This window comes from Cucurbita moschata, unplaced genomic scaffold (genome assembly GCF_002738365.1).
Source record: "Cucurbita moschata cultivar Rifu unplaced genomic scaffold, Cmos_1.0 Cmo_Scf00040, whole genome shotgun sequence".
NCBI classification, from domain to species: domain Eukaryota; kingdom Viridiplantae; phylum Streptophyta; class Magnoliopsida; order Cucurbitales; family Cucurbitaceae; genus Cucurbita; species Cucurbita moschata.
The window spans coordinates 1,573,362-1,588,600 of NW_019268556.1; the positions used below are offsets into that span (position 1 = coordinate 1,573,362).

The 15,239-nt window shown below is 39.3% G+C and overlaps 2 protein-coding genes, 1 long non-coding RNA gene and 2 other non-coding genes across 5 annotated transcripts; 3 read left to right on the top strand and 2 right to left on the bottom strand.

Annotated features, from left to right (window-relative positions):
• Positions 1–75: 75 nt before the first annotated feature.
• On the bottom strand, positions 76–159 carry TRNAL-CAA. The gene has a single exon. It is a non-coding gene; the product is annotated as a tRNA-Leu (tRNA).
• A 927-nt stretch (positions 160–1,086) lies between these two features.
• Positions 1,087–2,007, top strand: LOC111432727 (ATP synthase subunit delta, chloroplastic-like). Its single transcript, XM_023069663.1, has one exon. It carries the CDS (start codon positions 1,162–1,164, stop codon positions 1,882–1,884), a length of 723 nt encoding a protein of 240 aa, XP_022925431.1. The 5' UTR covers positions 1,087–1,161; the 3' UTR covers positions 1,885–2,007.
• A 1,387-nt stretch (positions 2,008–3,394) lies between these two features.
• On the top strand, positions 3,395–3,478 carry TRNAL-CAA. The gene has a single exon. It is a non-coding gene; the product is annotated as a tRNA-Leu (tRNA).
• An 83-nt stretch (positions 3,479–3,561) lies between these two features.
• LOC111432730 lies at positions 3,562–9,157 on the top strand. The gene is made up of 3 exons (XR_002708681.1): positions 3,562–3,775; positions 6,147–6,265; positions 8,915–9,157. It is a non-coding gene; the product is annotated as an uncharacterized LOC111432730 (long non-coding RNA).
• Positions 9,158–10,062: 905 nt separating this feature from the next.
• LOC111432723 (serine/threonine-protein kinase-like protein CCR4) lies at positions 10,063–12,493 on the bottom strand. The gene has a single exon (XM_023069657.1). The coding sequence runs from the start codon at positions 12,420–12,422 to the stop codon at positions 10,137–10,139; it is 2,286 nt and encodes a 761-aa protein (XP_022925425.1). The 5' UTR covers positions 12,423–12,493; the 3' UTR covers positions 10,063–10,136.
• Positions 12,494–15,239: the final 2,746 nt, after the last annotated feature.

Sequence of the window (15,239 nt, forward strand, 5' to 3'; positions counted from 1 at the left end):
CTCATAAGCTTTCAGCAACTACAAGGATAAGAGCCTAGATGCTAATTTAATTTATGTATAAAAATATGAAGGAAATGTCAGAAGTGGGATTTGAACCCACGCCCTCTTACGAAGACCAGAACTTGAGTCTGGCGCCTTAGACCACTCGGCCATCCTGACAATAGGCTTGCTCATAAGCTTTTAACAACTACAACAATAAGAGCGTAGATACTAGTTTATCCGAGTAAATTTATGTATGAAATTATGAAAGAAGTGTCATAAGTGGGATTTGAACCTACGCCCTCATACAAAGACCAGAACTTGGGTCTGGCACCTTAGACCACCTAGATTGTATTTCTTGACCTCAATAATAGAGCTACTTACTGAGTATTTTTTAATACTCAAATCACGTGGTACTTATTCTTCACGTAAGAATATGACACCCATAAACGGATGATGGTGTCTATGTGAAAGCCATGGAAATAAAATCAAGATAGTTACATTCACAGTTCGGTTGTAGCTCTTAGGCTAAATCAAGGCATATCCATTTCTTTTAGATTTTTTAGGTATTTTACTCATTCAGGAGTCGAAGCAAGAGATCTATGGTCACAATTTGGAGAGAACCCCACGGATGATTGGTGCTTTGGACGTAAATTCATGAGCTGATTCAGACAAGAGGTAGTAGAAACTTCACTCTTCGATATCCCCTTTCAAATTTGACCTTCTGTTAAATACCAAATTTCTTATTCCTTCAATCTCGGGTATGCTGCTTCAAGAGAATACGTCGAACATGTCGATTCTCAAATTTCTTTCAAATATATGATAAAACTAAATTAAAGTATCAGGGACGACGAGTGTGAATAAACGTATAATTTAGCTTAAAATAAATTCTAATTGCCCCCACAAAATCCCATAAATTTCATTTTGGGGCTTAAATTGCCCATTCATTCCCATACTTCCACGTGTCCACTTTTTATCTAATTCAACCAAAGGCCCTTTGCACCACAGCAACGAGATAACCCTTCAATTCTCAACCGTTGATCTCTCATTTTATTTCAATCCGAGCCGTCCATCTCCACAACATAATCCTTGGCCTTTCTTTAGGTTTCAATTTACCACAAACCATTTCTCAAATCCCCAGAACGAACGGAAAACTCAAATTCCTCTGTAACGGACTCATCAATGGCCGCTCTTCACCAAACCGCCGCCTCACTCCAGGCCAAACTCCTTCCAACAATCCGAATCTCCCGGACTACTCCGGCAAACCTCTCTTTCTCCGCCACTTTTCTTTCTGGAAGACTCCGCCTCGGCCAACACCGCTCTCACGGCGGCGCTAGAATGTCCGCCTCGGCTGCTGGAAGCTACGCTGCGGCGTTGGCCGAAGTCGCTGCGTCTAACAACACGCTGGATGCAACAAGCGGCGATGTCGAGAAGATCGAGAGCGTTTTCGCGGATTCGCAGGTGTTCGATTGCTTCGCGAATCCGACGATTAGCATCGAGAAGAAACTTGCGTTGGTGGATGAGATCGCGGCGTCGTCGTCTCTACTGCCGCATACGGCGAATTTCTTGAAGATCCTAGTGGACGCAAAGAGAATCGATATCGTGAAGGAGATCGTGACGGAGTTCGAATCGGTTTACAACAAAATTACGAACACGGAGCTTGCGGTGGTGAGTTCGGTTGTGCCGTTGGAGCAGCAGCATTTGGCGCAGATCGCGAAGCAGGTGCAGAAATTGAGTGGAGCTAAGAATGTGAGGATCAAGACGCAGATTGATCCGAGTCTGGTGGCTGGATTCACAGTCAGGTTTGGAAATTCTGGATCGAAACTCATTGATTTAAGCGTCAAGAAACAGCTTGAGGAAATTGCTTCTCAGCTTGATCTTGGTAATATTCAACTGGCTGTATAAATTTGTAATGCATTTTGAGTATTCTTTTTTGTTGAGTGGTGATTATTGAATTTATATATGTGATGTAACTCATTCGAATTTCTTGGAATCCTTAATTCCGCAATTGTGTTAACTTTTTGGCCTCAAGTTCCTGTTTCCTGTAATGATCACTTAAAACTTGATATTGGGATATAGTTTCAACACATAACATAATCATGTCTCGTAGTATAATTTATAACATAGCACAACTTGTTTCGTAGAAAATCTTATATCATAGTATAAAAATAACATAACACACCTCAAAATCGAATCAGTGAGTTTGAGCGGTCAAAACATGGATTGTTCGAGATGACAGGAAACAATGGTTGTGGATATCCCTTTTATATTAGAGTCGGATCTCCCTTTTGTATTAGAGTCTTAACTTCCTCCTTTCTCGATCTAATAAAAGAAACATTTGTGTCTAAAACAAACATTTGTGTCTGAAAGTATCTTAGGCTTGGATTAGCTCAAGTCCTTGTCTATTTGGAGAGCTTTGTAATTTATAACATGCATGCGAAACATGCGAAACATCATCTAAACCCCAAAACGCCTTTCATTGGAGACATTTTGAAGAATACCTTACTGCCTACCTTGTGACCTAGCACACCAGGGCCTTGATTGTTTCAATATAACGTTTTGAACAAAGTCGCACCAATGGTCGCTTGATATCAATGGTTGGAAGCGACTTCAACTTCAAATCTCAACTATTTATTAGACCGAGACATTGCTACCATTAATATTAATATCACATAGTCTCCTTATCTCTTATAGGGTCGAGACTTTAACCAAAGTAATATCTGTAAGCTTGTGAGTGCAACAACCACCACTACTCGAATAACGGTGTGACCTTATGCTATCTGTGATAACCACTACTCGAATGAGGTAGCATGCTAACCTTTTGACATTACCTTAGTACTCTAGCTAATTATCTCTCCATAACATCATTAAACTTTACTAACCTTCACATATCATCTAGTACATCTTTACACTAAGGTTGAGGCCAGCCAATTCCTTAACTTTAGAAAGTTCTTCTTGGTCTCGTTGTAAGTGTGAGTTATGCTCGTGTGAATCAACTAAGTCAAACTCAAAACATTCGAATAAACCTTCTACATCATCACAACGAGTGAACTTACAATTTTATATATCTGAACAAGTCTAGACAAACTACAAATTGTCCCTGGTTAAAACTGGTTCGTTAGACCACATTCTTTAACATTGGGTATCCAAGAAAAACACTTGTTCATCCAAGACTCGAGTCTAGATTATGACTTGATTCTATCTCGACTCCTATAGCTCCACTTCTCATGTACGCAATCGTCTTGGTCGTGTAGATCAAGTACTATATGAAAAAGAAGAGCAACATAAATGAATATAAAAATACTCAGTAACTAGCTTACTTGTAGGCTTTTAAATTCATCAATCATGCATCATATATCATTCATAAGTCATAGAACAATACATGTATTGTACTGAAAAATGTTGCAAACGAAGTGTCAGGATGGCCGAGTGGTCTAAGGCGCCAGACTCAAGTTCTGGTCCTCGTGAGAGGGCGTGGGTTCAAATCCCACTTCTGACATCTTTTTATTTTTATTTTTTTCATTTTTTCATAGATATTAAAACCATCATCGATAAATTCACGACTACCTTTAAAATATTCATTAAATTATTCACTTCCAAATCCTCCGACTCGGCGAATCCATCGTCAATCGAATCGCTGCCGGAGACGCCATTCAAAGGCCTGTGTCCGCCATTAAAGAGCTTGTCGAAAACAGCCTCGACGCCCAATCCACCTCCGTCGATGTCGTTGTTCCAAGACGGCGGCCTCAAACTGGCCATGGCATCCGTGTCTGTTTCTTCTTAGGTCGAAATTAAGGTAACTGAATTTCGATATAAGCTACATTCACAATCGTCTGAATATTGTGTGGATTTAAGTTTTTTGTATTAAATTTCTAGGAATGAAAGCAGTGTTATCAGATGAGGGTTTTAAGATTCTAATGAACCTTGTGAAATTCTTTCATAGACACTTTTGTATAAATACTGCGTAATTTGAACTTTCTGTGATTGGCAGATTTAGTTTTCTTCGATGTCTGTTAGGAACCACAAATCTCGACAATGGTACGATATTGTCCACTTTGAGCATAAGCTCTCGTGGCTTTACTTTTGGTTTCCCCAAAACGCCTCGTACCAACGGAGATGTATTCTCAACAATCCTCCCCTCAAATAACGTACACCATAGAGCCTCCCATGAGGCCTCGAACAACCTCCTCTTAATCGAGGCTCAACTCCTTCTCTAGAGCCCTTGAACAAAGTGGACACTTGAGTCACTTTTGACTACACCTTTGAGGCTCACACTTTCTTTGTTCAACATTTGAGGATTCTATTGACATGGCTAAGTTAAGGGCATGACTTTGGTATCATGTTAGGAACCACGACTTTTCACAATGGTATGATATTGTCAACTTTGGGCATAAGCTCTCATGGCTTTACTTTTGGTTTTCCAAAAGGTCTCGTAACAACGGAGATGTATTCCTTACTTATAAATCCATGATCATTCCCCTCCCAACAATCCTCCCCTTGAACAACGTACACCATAGAGCCTCCCCTGAGGCCTATGGAGCTCTCGAACAACCTCCCCTTAATCGAGGCTCGACTCATTCTCTGAAGCCCTCGAACAAAGTACACCCTTTGTTCGACACTTGAGTGTCGAGGCTCACAACTTCTTTGCTCAACATTTGAGGATTCTATTGACATGAATAAGTTAAGGGCATGACTCTAATACCAGGTTAGGAACCACGAACCTCCACAATGGTATGATATTGTCTACTTTGAGCATAAGCTCTCGTGGCTTTGCTTTTGGTTTCCTCAAAAGGCCTCATACCAATGAAGATGTTTTTCTTACTTATAAACTCATGATCATTTCCTTAATTAGCCGATGTGAGTCTCCCTCCTAACCATACATGCTCTATTAATATAACTTCTGGTAATATAACTGCTGGGAGGAAGACACTAAAAAAATGCATCTGATGATTAAACGAAGATAGTGGACCTCCTAAGTCGTTTTACCATTCATCATATAAACCTCAGCTTTTCTTGCAGAAAGGTTATTTGAAGAATTAGTCAATCTTGCATGTTTTTATTACTTTGGTGTTGCTTTCATGGTCAGATGTCTTGGTGGTTTACAATGGGCTAGCTGAGTTGAGCTATGCTGGTTACTATATTTATTAGCATGAGCTATGCCATTCATCGTATAATCAATTTGTGAGTTCTTATTTTATATAGTGTGGATGTTTTGTCGTACTTTTCCATGGAAGGGTTGTTCTAGGTTTTTTGGGTTCTGCCTAAGCCCACCGCTAGCAAATATTGTCTTTTTTGGGTTTTTCGTTTTAGGCTTCCTCTCAAGGTTTTTAAAACGCGTCTGCTAAGGAGAGATTTCCACATCCTTATAAAGAATGCTTCGTTCCCCTCTCCAACAAATTTGGGATCTCACAATCTACCCCCCTTTTGGGCCTCGCGTTCTTGTTGGCACTCATTTCTCTCTCTAATTGATGTAAGATTTAACAATGTACCCTCCTTTGGGGCCTAGCGGAAGACCCAACGTTCTCGCTGACACTCGTTCCTCTCTTCAATCAATGTGGGACCCCCAATCCACCCCCTTTCGAGGCCTATCATCCTTGCCGCCACACTGCCTCATGTCCACCCCCCTTCGGGGCTCAGCCTCCTCACTAACACATCGCCCTTGTTTGATTCTAATACCATTTGTAATAATTCAAGCCCACCGCTAGTAGATATTGTCCTCTTTGGGCCTTCTGTCTTGGGCTTCCCCTCAAGGTTTTTAAAACGTGTCTACTAGGAAGAGGATTTCACACCCTTATAAAGAATGCTTCCTTCCCTTCTTCAACTGACGTGAGATCTCACATGAGCAACCTTGTAAATTGACCAAAAGCTCTTCCAAATGATGCTTCCAAATTATGATATGGGAATTTTCAAAAACACCGACATCACAATCACCTGCCCTAGCCCTAGCCCTAGCCCTTGCCCTTGCCCTTAACACCAAGATCTTAGAAGTAAGATAAGATATTAGCAAGCAACTAACTTCCTGGTTTCCTTTCTGGTTTCTGTATCATACTTTATCTCAATTGACTTTCATGAAGATTAATCTTTGTTTTTATTCTTATTAATTTCAATTGAAGAGCATAGGATCATTGCTATTGTTTTCATTTTTTTTATATATTTTCTTATTGCAGCAAGAATGGTGGAATACAGTGCTTTAAAAATTTCCTAAAGCACCCAAACCTTTCATGAAAGTGTCGATCATATTGCCATCTGAGCGTTGACGTGAATGTTCATCCAACCAAAAAAAGAGGTAAATTTTTTGTTAGGATATCCATTCTAATCTTTCTTGTTGTTGGGTACTTCTGTTTGCTTGATATAAGGTACCCATTGTTAAGTGTAGACTATATATATATATATACACACACATAAATATATGTGCACTCCAAGCATGATAGATTTATGTCATACATTAGTTGAGCAAAGTGAATATGAGTTTGATTTCAGCTGCCATTGGGAATTTCTATGCTATGTGTCACAATCCCCCTTTTCTTGGCTGCGGATTTGGCGATTGTGCAACACTCACTCTCAGTACTGAGTGAGTCAAGCCAACTTAGGATCACGTTGCTTATGGATGGGCAATGTATGCTCAGGTCTCTGGCCCTGATTTGAGAAGAAGGTTTTAGAAAATGGGAGTGGAGAGATTTTGAAAGAGAGTTTGAAAGCAAGGTTGAAAGAGATTGAAAACGATGTTATATGGCATACAAGCAAAGGCAATACAATGGCTTAAATAACATATAACTTTTCGGGTAGGGAGAATTTGACAACTAGTTGCATCTCCCTATAGTACATTTTGAGGTGATTCAGGTCTAGCAGGCGTAGATACAATTTTGCCAAACGGTCATACAAAACTAAGGGAGGAGTTGACAACTAGTCACACCCCCTATAGTACATTCTAGGGCATTTCATGTCTATCTGGCGTTGACATGATTCTGTCAAAACGTCATACATTTTTAGAACTCCGTATTCCTATTTGAGTTTAAAACGTATTTCTTTCTTAAATGTGCAATGTTTTTGGCTATTAAAGCGAACCTTTTACTACACTTTGTTCAACTTTAATGTGGTTTGAAAACGCAATGCTACTTTAGAACACCTGAACCCCTCTCCCCCGCAAGCTTAGGATGTCAAGTAGCAAGGCGGTGGGGCTTGTTTTTTAAGTGAAAAATTCAGTAGTCTCAACGCCTGCTGATCCAAAGTGTTGTAATTTCGCATATCCTATGCTATATCCTTCTGCACACAAAATAGCCTTGGATGATGATTTAGGGTGCATTTACAGGTGGTTGTGAGGTGGCGGCGGACAACGAAATTGACTATGGACTACCATTGGAGGTAGAAACTGTGAGATCCCCCATCAGTTAGAGAAGGGAACGAAACATTTTTTTTATAAAGGTGTGGAAACCTCTCCTTAGTAGATACGTTTTAAAAATCTTGAGGGAACCCCGGAAGGGAAAGCCCAAAAAGGACAATATCTGCTAGCAGAGAGCTTGAGCTGTTACAAATGGTTCAGAGCTAGACACCGGGCAGTGTGCCAGCAAGGACGCTGGTCCCGAAGGCGGATGGATTGTGAGATCTCACATCGATTGGAAAGAGGAACGAGTACCAGCGAGGACATTGGGCCCCAAAGGGGGGTGGATTGTGAGATCCCACATTCATTGGAGAGGGAAACAACGCATTCTTTATAAGGGTGTGGAAACCTCTTCCTAGTAGACGCGTTTTAAAAACCTTGAGGGGAAAGCCAAAAGGGAAAGCCAAAGAGGAAAATATCTGCTAGCGGTGGGCTTGGGCCGTTACAAATGGTATCAGAGCCAGACACCGGCAGTATGCAAGCGAGGACGCTGGGCCCCGAAGGTGGATGGATTGTGAGATCCCACATTGGTTGGAGAGAGAAACGAAGCATTCTTTATAAGAGTGTGAAAACCTCTTCCTAGTAGACGCGTTTTAAAAACCCTTAAGGAAACGCCCAAAGAAGACAATATCTGCTAGCAGTGGGCTTGGGCTGTTATAAATGGTATCAAAGCCAGACACCAGCAGTGTGCCAGTGAGGACGCTGGACCTCAAAGACAGGTGAATTGTGAGATCTCAAATCAATTAGAGAGAGGAACGAGTGCCAGCGAGGACGCTGGGTCCCAGAGGGGGGTGGATTGTGAGATCCCACATCAGTTGGAGAGGGCAAGAAACCATTTTTTATAAGGGTGTAGAAAAACCTCTTTCTAGTAGACGCGTTTTAAAAACCTTGAGGGAAAACCCAAAAAGGACAATATCTACTAACGGTGAGCTTGGGCTGTTACAGAAACTATAGGGGCTCAACGTGAATGGTCAATACAGCACGTACTCGTTCCATTAATGAAACTGATCTTCGAGCCTCTTCTTCCTCGGACCGAAAATGAAACAAACTTTCATTCGGGTAAGTGGTCTTCTCTTTTAACTACCCCCAAAGAGAAGTCAAAGCTACTATTTAGAAGTCTAGGAATCCCATATAGGTTGAGTTGAAAAACGTTTGATGCCTGTGTCACAATGATCATGAAATCCACACACTGGGCAGTTTTCCCATGGTTCAAAAAATCTTATTGTTCTTCAAAGAAATCTTCAACGGAAGTTCCAGAACTAGGACTTTTAATTTCATTGAATTTGTTGACAAACGGTGTTTTTAATGCTTGAAATTTGAAAATAGTCACAGTGGCGGCATTATGAAAACCCAAGTCAATTATACATCTAATAATGCCTGTAGAGATTGAATAGATATTAGGATTAATTGACCATCCTTTTGAGACTTTTTGTCATAACTACCTGCCAAGTGCTTCATTTGTTGACCATTACCTTCATTTAATGTGTGTGCTTTTGCTTGTTTGGAAAACTTGATGGTCTATATGTATTTATTAAATGTGTTGCATTGACTTTACAGGTTGCATCGTTCGAGAAACTTTACAAGATCTTTTAGAGATACTGAGGTTTGTAACAACCCAAGTTTACTGCTAGCAGGTACTGTTCTCTTTGAAACGTGTCTGCTAGGGAGAGGTTTCCACACTCTTGTACAGAATGATTTGTTCTTTTCCCTAATCGATGTTTAGAGCTCAGTGTCCTCGCTGACACTCGTTCCCTTCTCCAATTGATGTGGGACCTCCCATCCACCCCCATTTGGGACCCAGCGTCCTTGCTAGCACACCGCCTCGTTGGCACATTGCCCGTGTCTGGCTTTGATACTATTTGTAATGACCCAAGTCTACTGCTAGTAGATATTGTCCTTTTTGGGCTTTTTCTTTCGAGCTTCCTCTCAAGGTTTTTAAAATGTGTTTGCTAGGGAGAGGTTTCCACATCCTTATAAAAAATCATTCGTTCTCCTCCCTAATCAATGTGGGATCTCATATATTGAGGGAGCTTCATCTATTCGAGACTGCTTCTAAAGACATGGCCTATCTCATTTTGTAGCTATGACTCGTCTTTTTGTAGTTATGACTGCTTCTCTTAATATTCTTTCCATTTTGTAGCTATGACTCGTCTTTTTCGCCTTTGATGTTCTTGCAAATTCTAAAGTTTTGGCAAACACGGGTTCATATAAAGACTTAGAAAGTTAGTTGCCTCGCTAGCTAACCTTCTCTTGCTTGGCTAGCTTTGCTACTGATAGAACATTGTTGCTATAGTTAGTGGCAAACTTGCTTCGGGGAAAAACAAATTAGTAGCTTATATGTTATGGGAAGGTTAAATTTTAAAGATGCAATAACTACTCAATATCCTTACGAAAAGTCAACAGCATTGGAGCGTTTTTGCAGTTGAATCCATTTTGAAGTTGATAAATGCATTTCTTGGGAAGATATAGGCTCGAAAAACATGTCTACCTTGAATGCTTAGCTAAAATGTCTAACATTTTTAGTACCAACCAACTCATTCGAGCGAGACTGAAGTTTGTGTCGACTTACAAAGTCGTTTATCATTATCGGACGCAACAGCCGTTTATCATGTCAACTTTCAAAGTTTGTGACAACAAATCCCATCATTCTCAAGAAATTTGACGGTTCATAACGAATTCAAGGAAACAGAAAATTTAGCGGACGAAACCGATCAAAAGCATCCACGTTGAAGGGTTTGAAAGAATGTTGAATGAATTCAATTTAATTTGAACAAATGCTCTACATTGATGACTCAGTTGAAGATCTAGAGAGGGTTGTAGGCGCCAAACAAGCAGCCAAGGCCCTCTCCAAACAATTTACAATATCCGTCATAGAAGGCCTATCCCTTCCTTCCGTAATAACACAATCAGCCGCTAAGTACCCCACATACTTCACCGCCTCTATCTCAAACGGCGTTGGCGCCGGCACTCTCAAATCCAACACCCTATGAATCTCATCTCTCACAATGTAGGGCACCACCACATCCACCACGTTCCTCGGCACCCCGTTCTCGTTCTTGTGAATCGCCTTACACCCTGACAACAGCTCTAACAACACAACCCTAAAGCTATACACGTCACTCTTCGTCGTAAGCTGTTGCAACCTATAATACTCTGGATCCATATACCCCACTGTTCCAGCCGCACGTAGCGACAAGTGCGACACATCATCGTCTGGCCCCATCAGTGACAGTCCAAAGTCCGAGACCTTCGCCGTCCATCTATCGTCGAGGAGGATATTCGATGACTTGATATCACGGTGGATGATCGGTGGGGAGAGGTAGTCGTGGAGATATTGTATTCCTCTAGCAGCGTCGAGTGCAACAGCAATACGACGAGCCCAGGAAGCAGAAAGCGACGAGAATGGGAGCTTATGGAGATGGTCGTGGAGAGTGCCGTTGCTCATGAATTCATACACTAATACTCTCTCGTGGGTGTCGTCGAAGAAGCCGAGAAGACGTACGAGATTCTTGTGGCTAATGCGAGACAATGATTCGAGCTCGTTAAGGAAAGCGTTGTCTTTGTCTTCTTGTCTCTTGGTCTCCCACATTGGAGAGAATTCAGCTCTTTTAATGGCTACTTCACGACCATCACTCAACACGCCTCTATAAACCGATCCAAAGCTTCCATTCCCAATGTTGTGTTCTTCAGAGAAATTGTTCGTTGCTTCAAGAAGAGTTGAAAGTGGAAAGTCCTCCAATTGGCCCAATTGCCCACCATTTCCCAAGCTAATCAAATGGCTCAATCTCTTCTCCAACACCTTCTTCCGACCGGCCGCCGTATCACGGCGGCCGTCACCGTCACCGTCACCGCCACCACCGCCGCTAGTTCCGACAGGATCCTCCATTGGGCCAGAATCATGAACACGACAGACTCTGTTTTTACAGTATTTGTACACAAAAAAGGAACAAATGAGTACTAATGACAAGCTCCCAACGCAGCCCACTACAAGTAGAGCCACCATTCTGCCACTCCACCGTTGGCCGGAGGAGTGATGGGAAAGGTGCGGCGGTGCGGCGGGGGACGGCGGCGGAAGAAGAGGAGGTCTTTCTTCACAAGGCTTGCAAATCATGGTTGTTTGTGTACAGAATTGAGCTGTGTTAGCTAATGGGCCACATGGGCATTCCGATCTACAAGAACCAGGTGGAACAAAATCAAAAACAGAGAACAAATTCCGGTCGAAAATTTCATTTCCCCAACAGAGTAAAGAGAAATTCCGTCTCAAAACACCACAAAACACGTTTTTCTTCGCCTCAATCGCAGTAAAAAACTCCCCTTTTAACCTCTCCGGCAAGGTAAAACTCTTTTCACCCCAACAAACCGCCGTCCCATTCAACCGGAGACCACAGCTCCGATTATCCCCCAAAGCCAACAATTTAAACTCCCCGGTCGGAATCTCTCCGGCTCCCACCCCCCAACATGCCAGTTCATTCCTCAAATCAATCCCACATACATGCCGGAACCCAGCAGCAACCGCCTTGTAGCCGCTGCCGCCGAAGGCGGCAGCGGCGGAATTCCCAGTTCCATCGCAACGAATCTCGCCGGCGACGGAGAGACCACAAACGAAATCACCACCCACAGCAATGGACAAAAAATCAAAAGTGAAATACCGAGTGAACCGCCGCCATTGCCAACATTGAAGACGATTAGTGGCGTTAACAACTCCACAAATGTGGGAATTTCCAGCTCGAAGCTCCTTCAAATTCGGGCCATTGTAAACCACTCTGGTATCCATGTTTGTTCCATTTACAGAGTATCTCCAACAAACAAGGACGGATTTGGCGGCGGTCGGAAAATCTCTCAACCCACAAAAGAACCCATCTCCGGCGACGATCCCGGAGTAAGAATCATTGGGTCGGAAGGGAATTTGAATCCCAGAAGGAAAACTAGAACAATTGAAAGAAAATCGTGAATTCAAACTACAAATCAGAGTTTGATTTCCAGTTTCAGAAATGGAAACAGAGGATAAAGAAGAAACGATGGTGAAGAAACAGGGGAAGAACAGGAAAATCCATAGAAAACCCATAGAAATCTCATGAGGATGAAGAACAGCAAAGGGAATTTGATGATCAATGGAAGCTTTTGATCTTGATTTTGATTTTGATTTTGATTTTGATTTTGATTTTGAGAGTCAAAATGTTTATAGGTGATATGAAGAAGAAGGGGAACGCGGTGGGAGTGAAGACCAGTGACTTGGTCGCTTTGAAGATTTCATTTCAAAAGGAAAATTATTATTATTATTATTTGTAATTATTATTATTATTATTAATTAATTAATTAAAATTGAAGAACATGTTATGAGACTCACTACTCTCAGTCAACGGTTGTATGTGTGGCCTCAAATTGCTTTTTGAAGTCAAATTTGTATTTATTTATTATTATTATTATTATGTTTTAATTAAAAAATATATATATTTATTTTTCAAATGGTTGAATTTTATTATTATTAAACTCTAAAATTTTAATTTTTCTTTTTTTATGTCCAAAAAAAATATTTTAGTTATTTAATTTTTAATTTTAGATGGGTGTAAATTAATTTTTATCTAATTAAAAAATGAATTTTTTTATTTAAAATTATTTAAATAAAATTTAAAGTTTGAAAATATTTGTGACCTTTTATGATTAAAAAAAATATTATAATTTTTAATCATTTGAGTTTTTTTTTTTTTTTTTTTCAAAGTAAAAAATTATTTTTTTTTTCATTTCTTTCTTCTTGTCTCTCTCCTCTCCTTTGGAAAAAAAATATAAATATAAATATCTCGTACCATCGGTCAGCCTATAAACTCTCGTAATTTTATTTTTGATTTTTTTTAAATGGGTTCATATTAATAAAAATGGTGTCGTTTACTTATGTACTCATGATCTTTTGCTTAATTAGTGGCTGTGGTGTTCAACAAAAACTATGGAGATTTCTCGTGTTTGTTCACTTTTTGAAAAAAAATACTAAAAGACAGTCAAATTTCCTTTTTCATTTTTTATAATAGACGACAAGTTACTGTTGGATGATGAAAGTCACACATCGGCTAATTTAGGCAATGATCATGAGTTTATAATCAAAGAATACTCTCGTATAAGACCTTTTGGGGAAGCCCAAAACAAAGCAGAACTTATGCTCAGAGGAAACAATATCATACCATGGTGGAGAGTCGTGTTCGTCTAACAAACACAATAACAATCGATCGAGTATGTAACAAATCTTTTTAGTGTAAAACTGTAACAACCGAAAAAAAAAAAAAAAAGAACGGTTATCCCACTTCCCCTTCAAATTCCTTAGCTTTAAAACCTCGTCGATCGCCCCTACCATTTTCCGACCCATTTGGAGAATAAGTAAAAGAAAGACAGGAAGAAAGAAAAAAAGAGAAAATAGGTTCGAAGTTGGCCTCGAAAACTAAACCAAGCTTCAGAACTTGGGTTCAGAGTTAGTCATGACTACATGCACTGACGACCATATTTTAAAAGAAAAAATAGGGTCGTTACAAAATCTGTCAAAACTGGACTTTACATTGTCCGAGAAGTCTATTATTTCACACTTTTTCTTTCGTACATTGTACCAGCGTTTTCTTCCCGAGTTCAATAATCTTCATTAATTTTTCATACCTCGTGCGTCAAGATTTTATTTCATACCTTTAGTTTGTAATATACGTGTACATTTAAAAGTTTTCATTTTTCATATATTTCATGATTACAAACCCTTCGCACTTGTCTATTTATTGCACGAGATTTTGGTACAATGGTGACAAATAATGTGTGAATTAAAGTCTTAAACTTCTAGAAGCAAAACCGACCTTCTCTTAGGATTCTCTTTTAAAAATTACCGATTCGTTATTTCTTACACCTACGTCTATTTTCTCTTCATATTTTTCTCCCAATAATTTAAAAAAATATATTAAAAAAATATTGTTTCTTAGATAATTTTAGTTTTATTGTTATTTATTTATTTACTATGCATACCTATATATATATATTATTTAATTTTAATATTCTTCCTAATTTTATTTTTTTCATTTCCTTACCACAAAAAATAAATAATAATAATAAATAAATAAATAAAAGAGAATAATTTAATAATTTAAAGGAGTGTTAAATAATTTTAATTAAATGAATAAATAGACGTTTTTAATACAGTAGCTAAGTTACGAGAATTTGAACCTCGAACTTCTAATTTTTTATTATTATTATTTTGTTAAATTTAATTATCAATTATATTTTTAAAAATTTTATTGGTGATTGATATACATTAATTATTTTTTAATTAAAATATAAAAAAAGGGATAAATGAAAATACAAGGAAAAAAAAAAAGAAATTTCCAAATAGTTTATTTATTTATTTATTATTATTTAAATTTAGAAAGTCAACGTACCTAACATAATTTAAAGAAATTATATTTAAAAAAAAGAACCGTGTAAATGTTTTCCACGAAGGCGGTTGGTAAAAAGCGAGACACGTGGATTTCTAAATCAATTTATTTTTGCGTGTCCCACACATTATCATTAAACGTGGCAGTGACGTGGCCCACTGCCACGTTTTTGTACCATTCATCATTTTAAGAGCTTTGTCACCCTAGTCCACAACTATTGGATCACGAGACTGCGGACCGACACTCGGTTTGACGGATAAAGAAGAAGCAATCTACGGTTAAGTTAATCGGTCAGTCCTTTGAATGATTAGTCCAAGCATAGCTCAATCTGGTTCACGTGTCCAAAGCCTGGCCACACAATCTAGACCTAGATGTATGTTGTAACGACCTTATTTTTCTACTGAAATAAAATCGTTACTACATGTATGACATGACTGTAAAGTGTGGAATACTTCAGTTCTATAGTTTGTAAATGATGTCATGAA

What these genes read in the sequence shown, in the direction of transcription:
- LOC111432727 (XM_023069663.1), top strand. Translation starts at nt 1,162, where the DNA reads ATGGCCGCTCTTCACCAAACCGCCGCCTCACTCCAGGCCAAACTCCTT.
- LOC111432723 (XM_023069657.1), bottom strand. Translation starts at nt 12,422, where the DNA reads ATGGGTTTTCTATGGATTTTCCTGTTCTTCCCCTGTTTCTTCACCATC.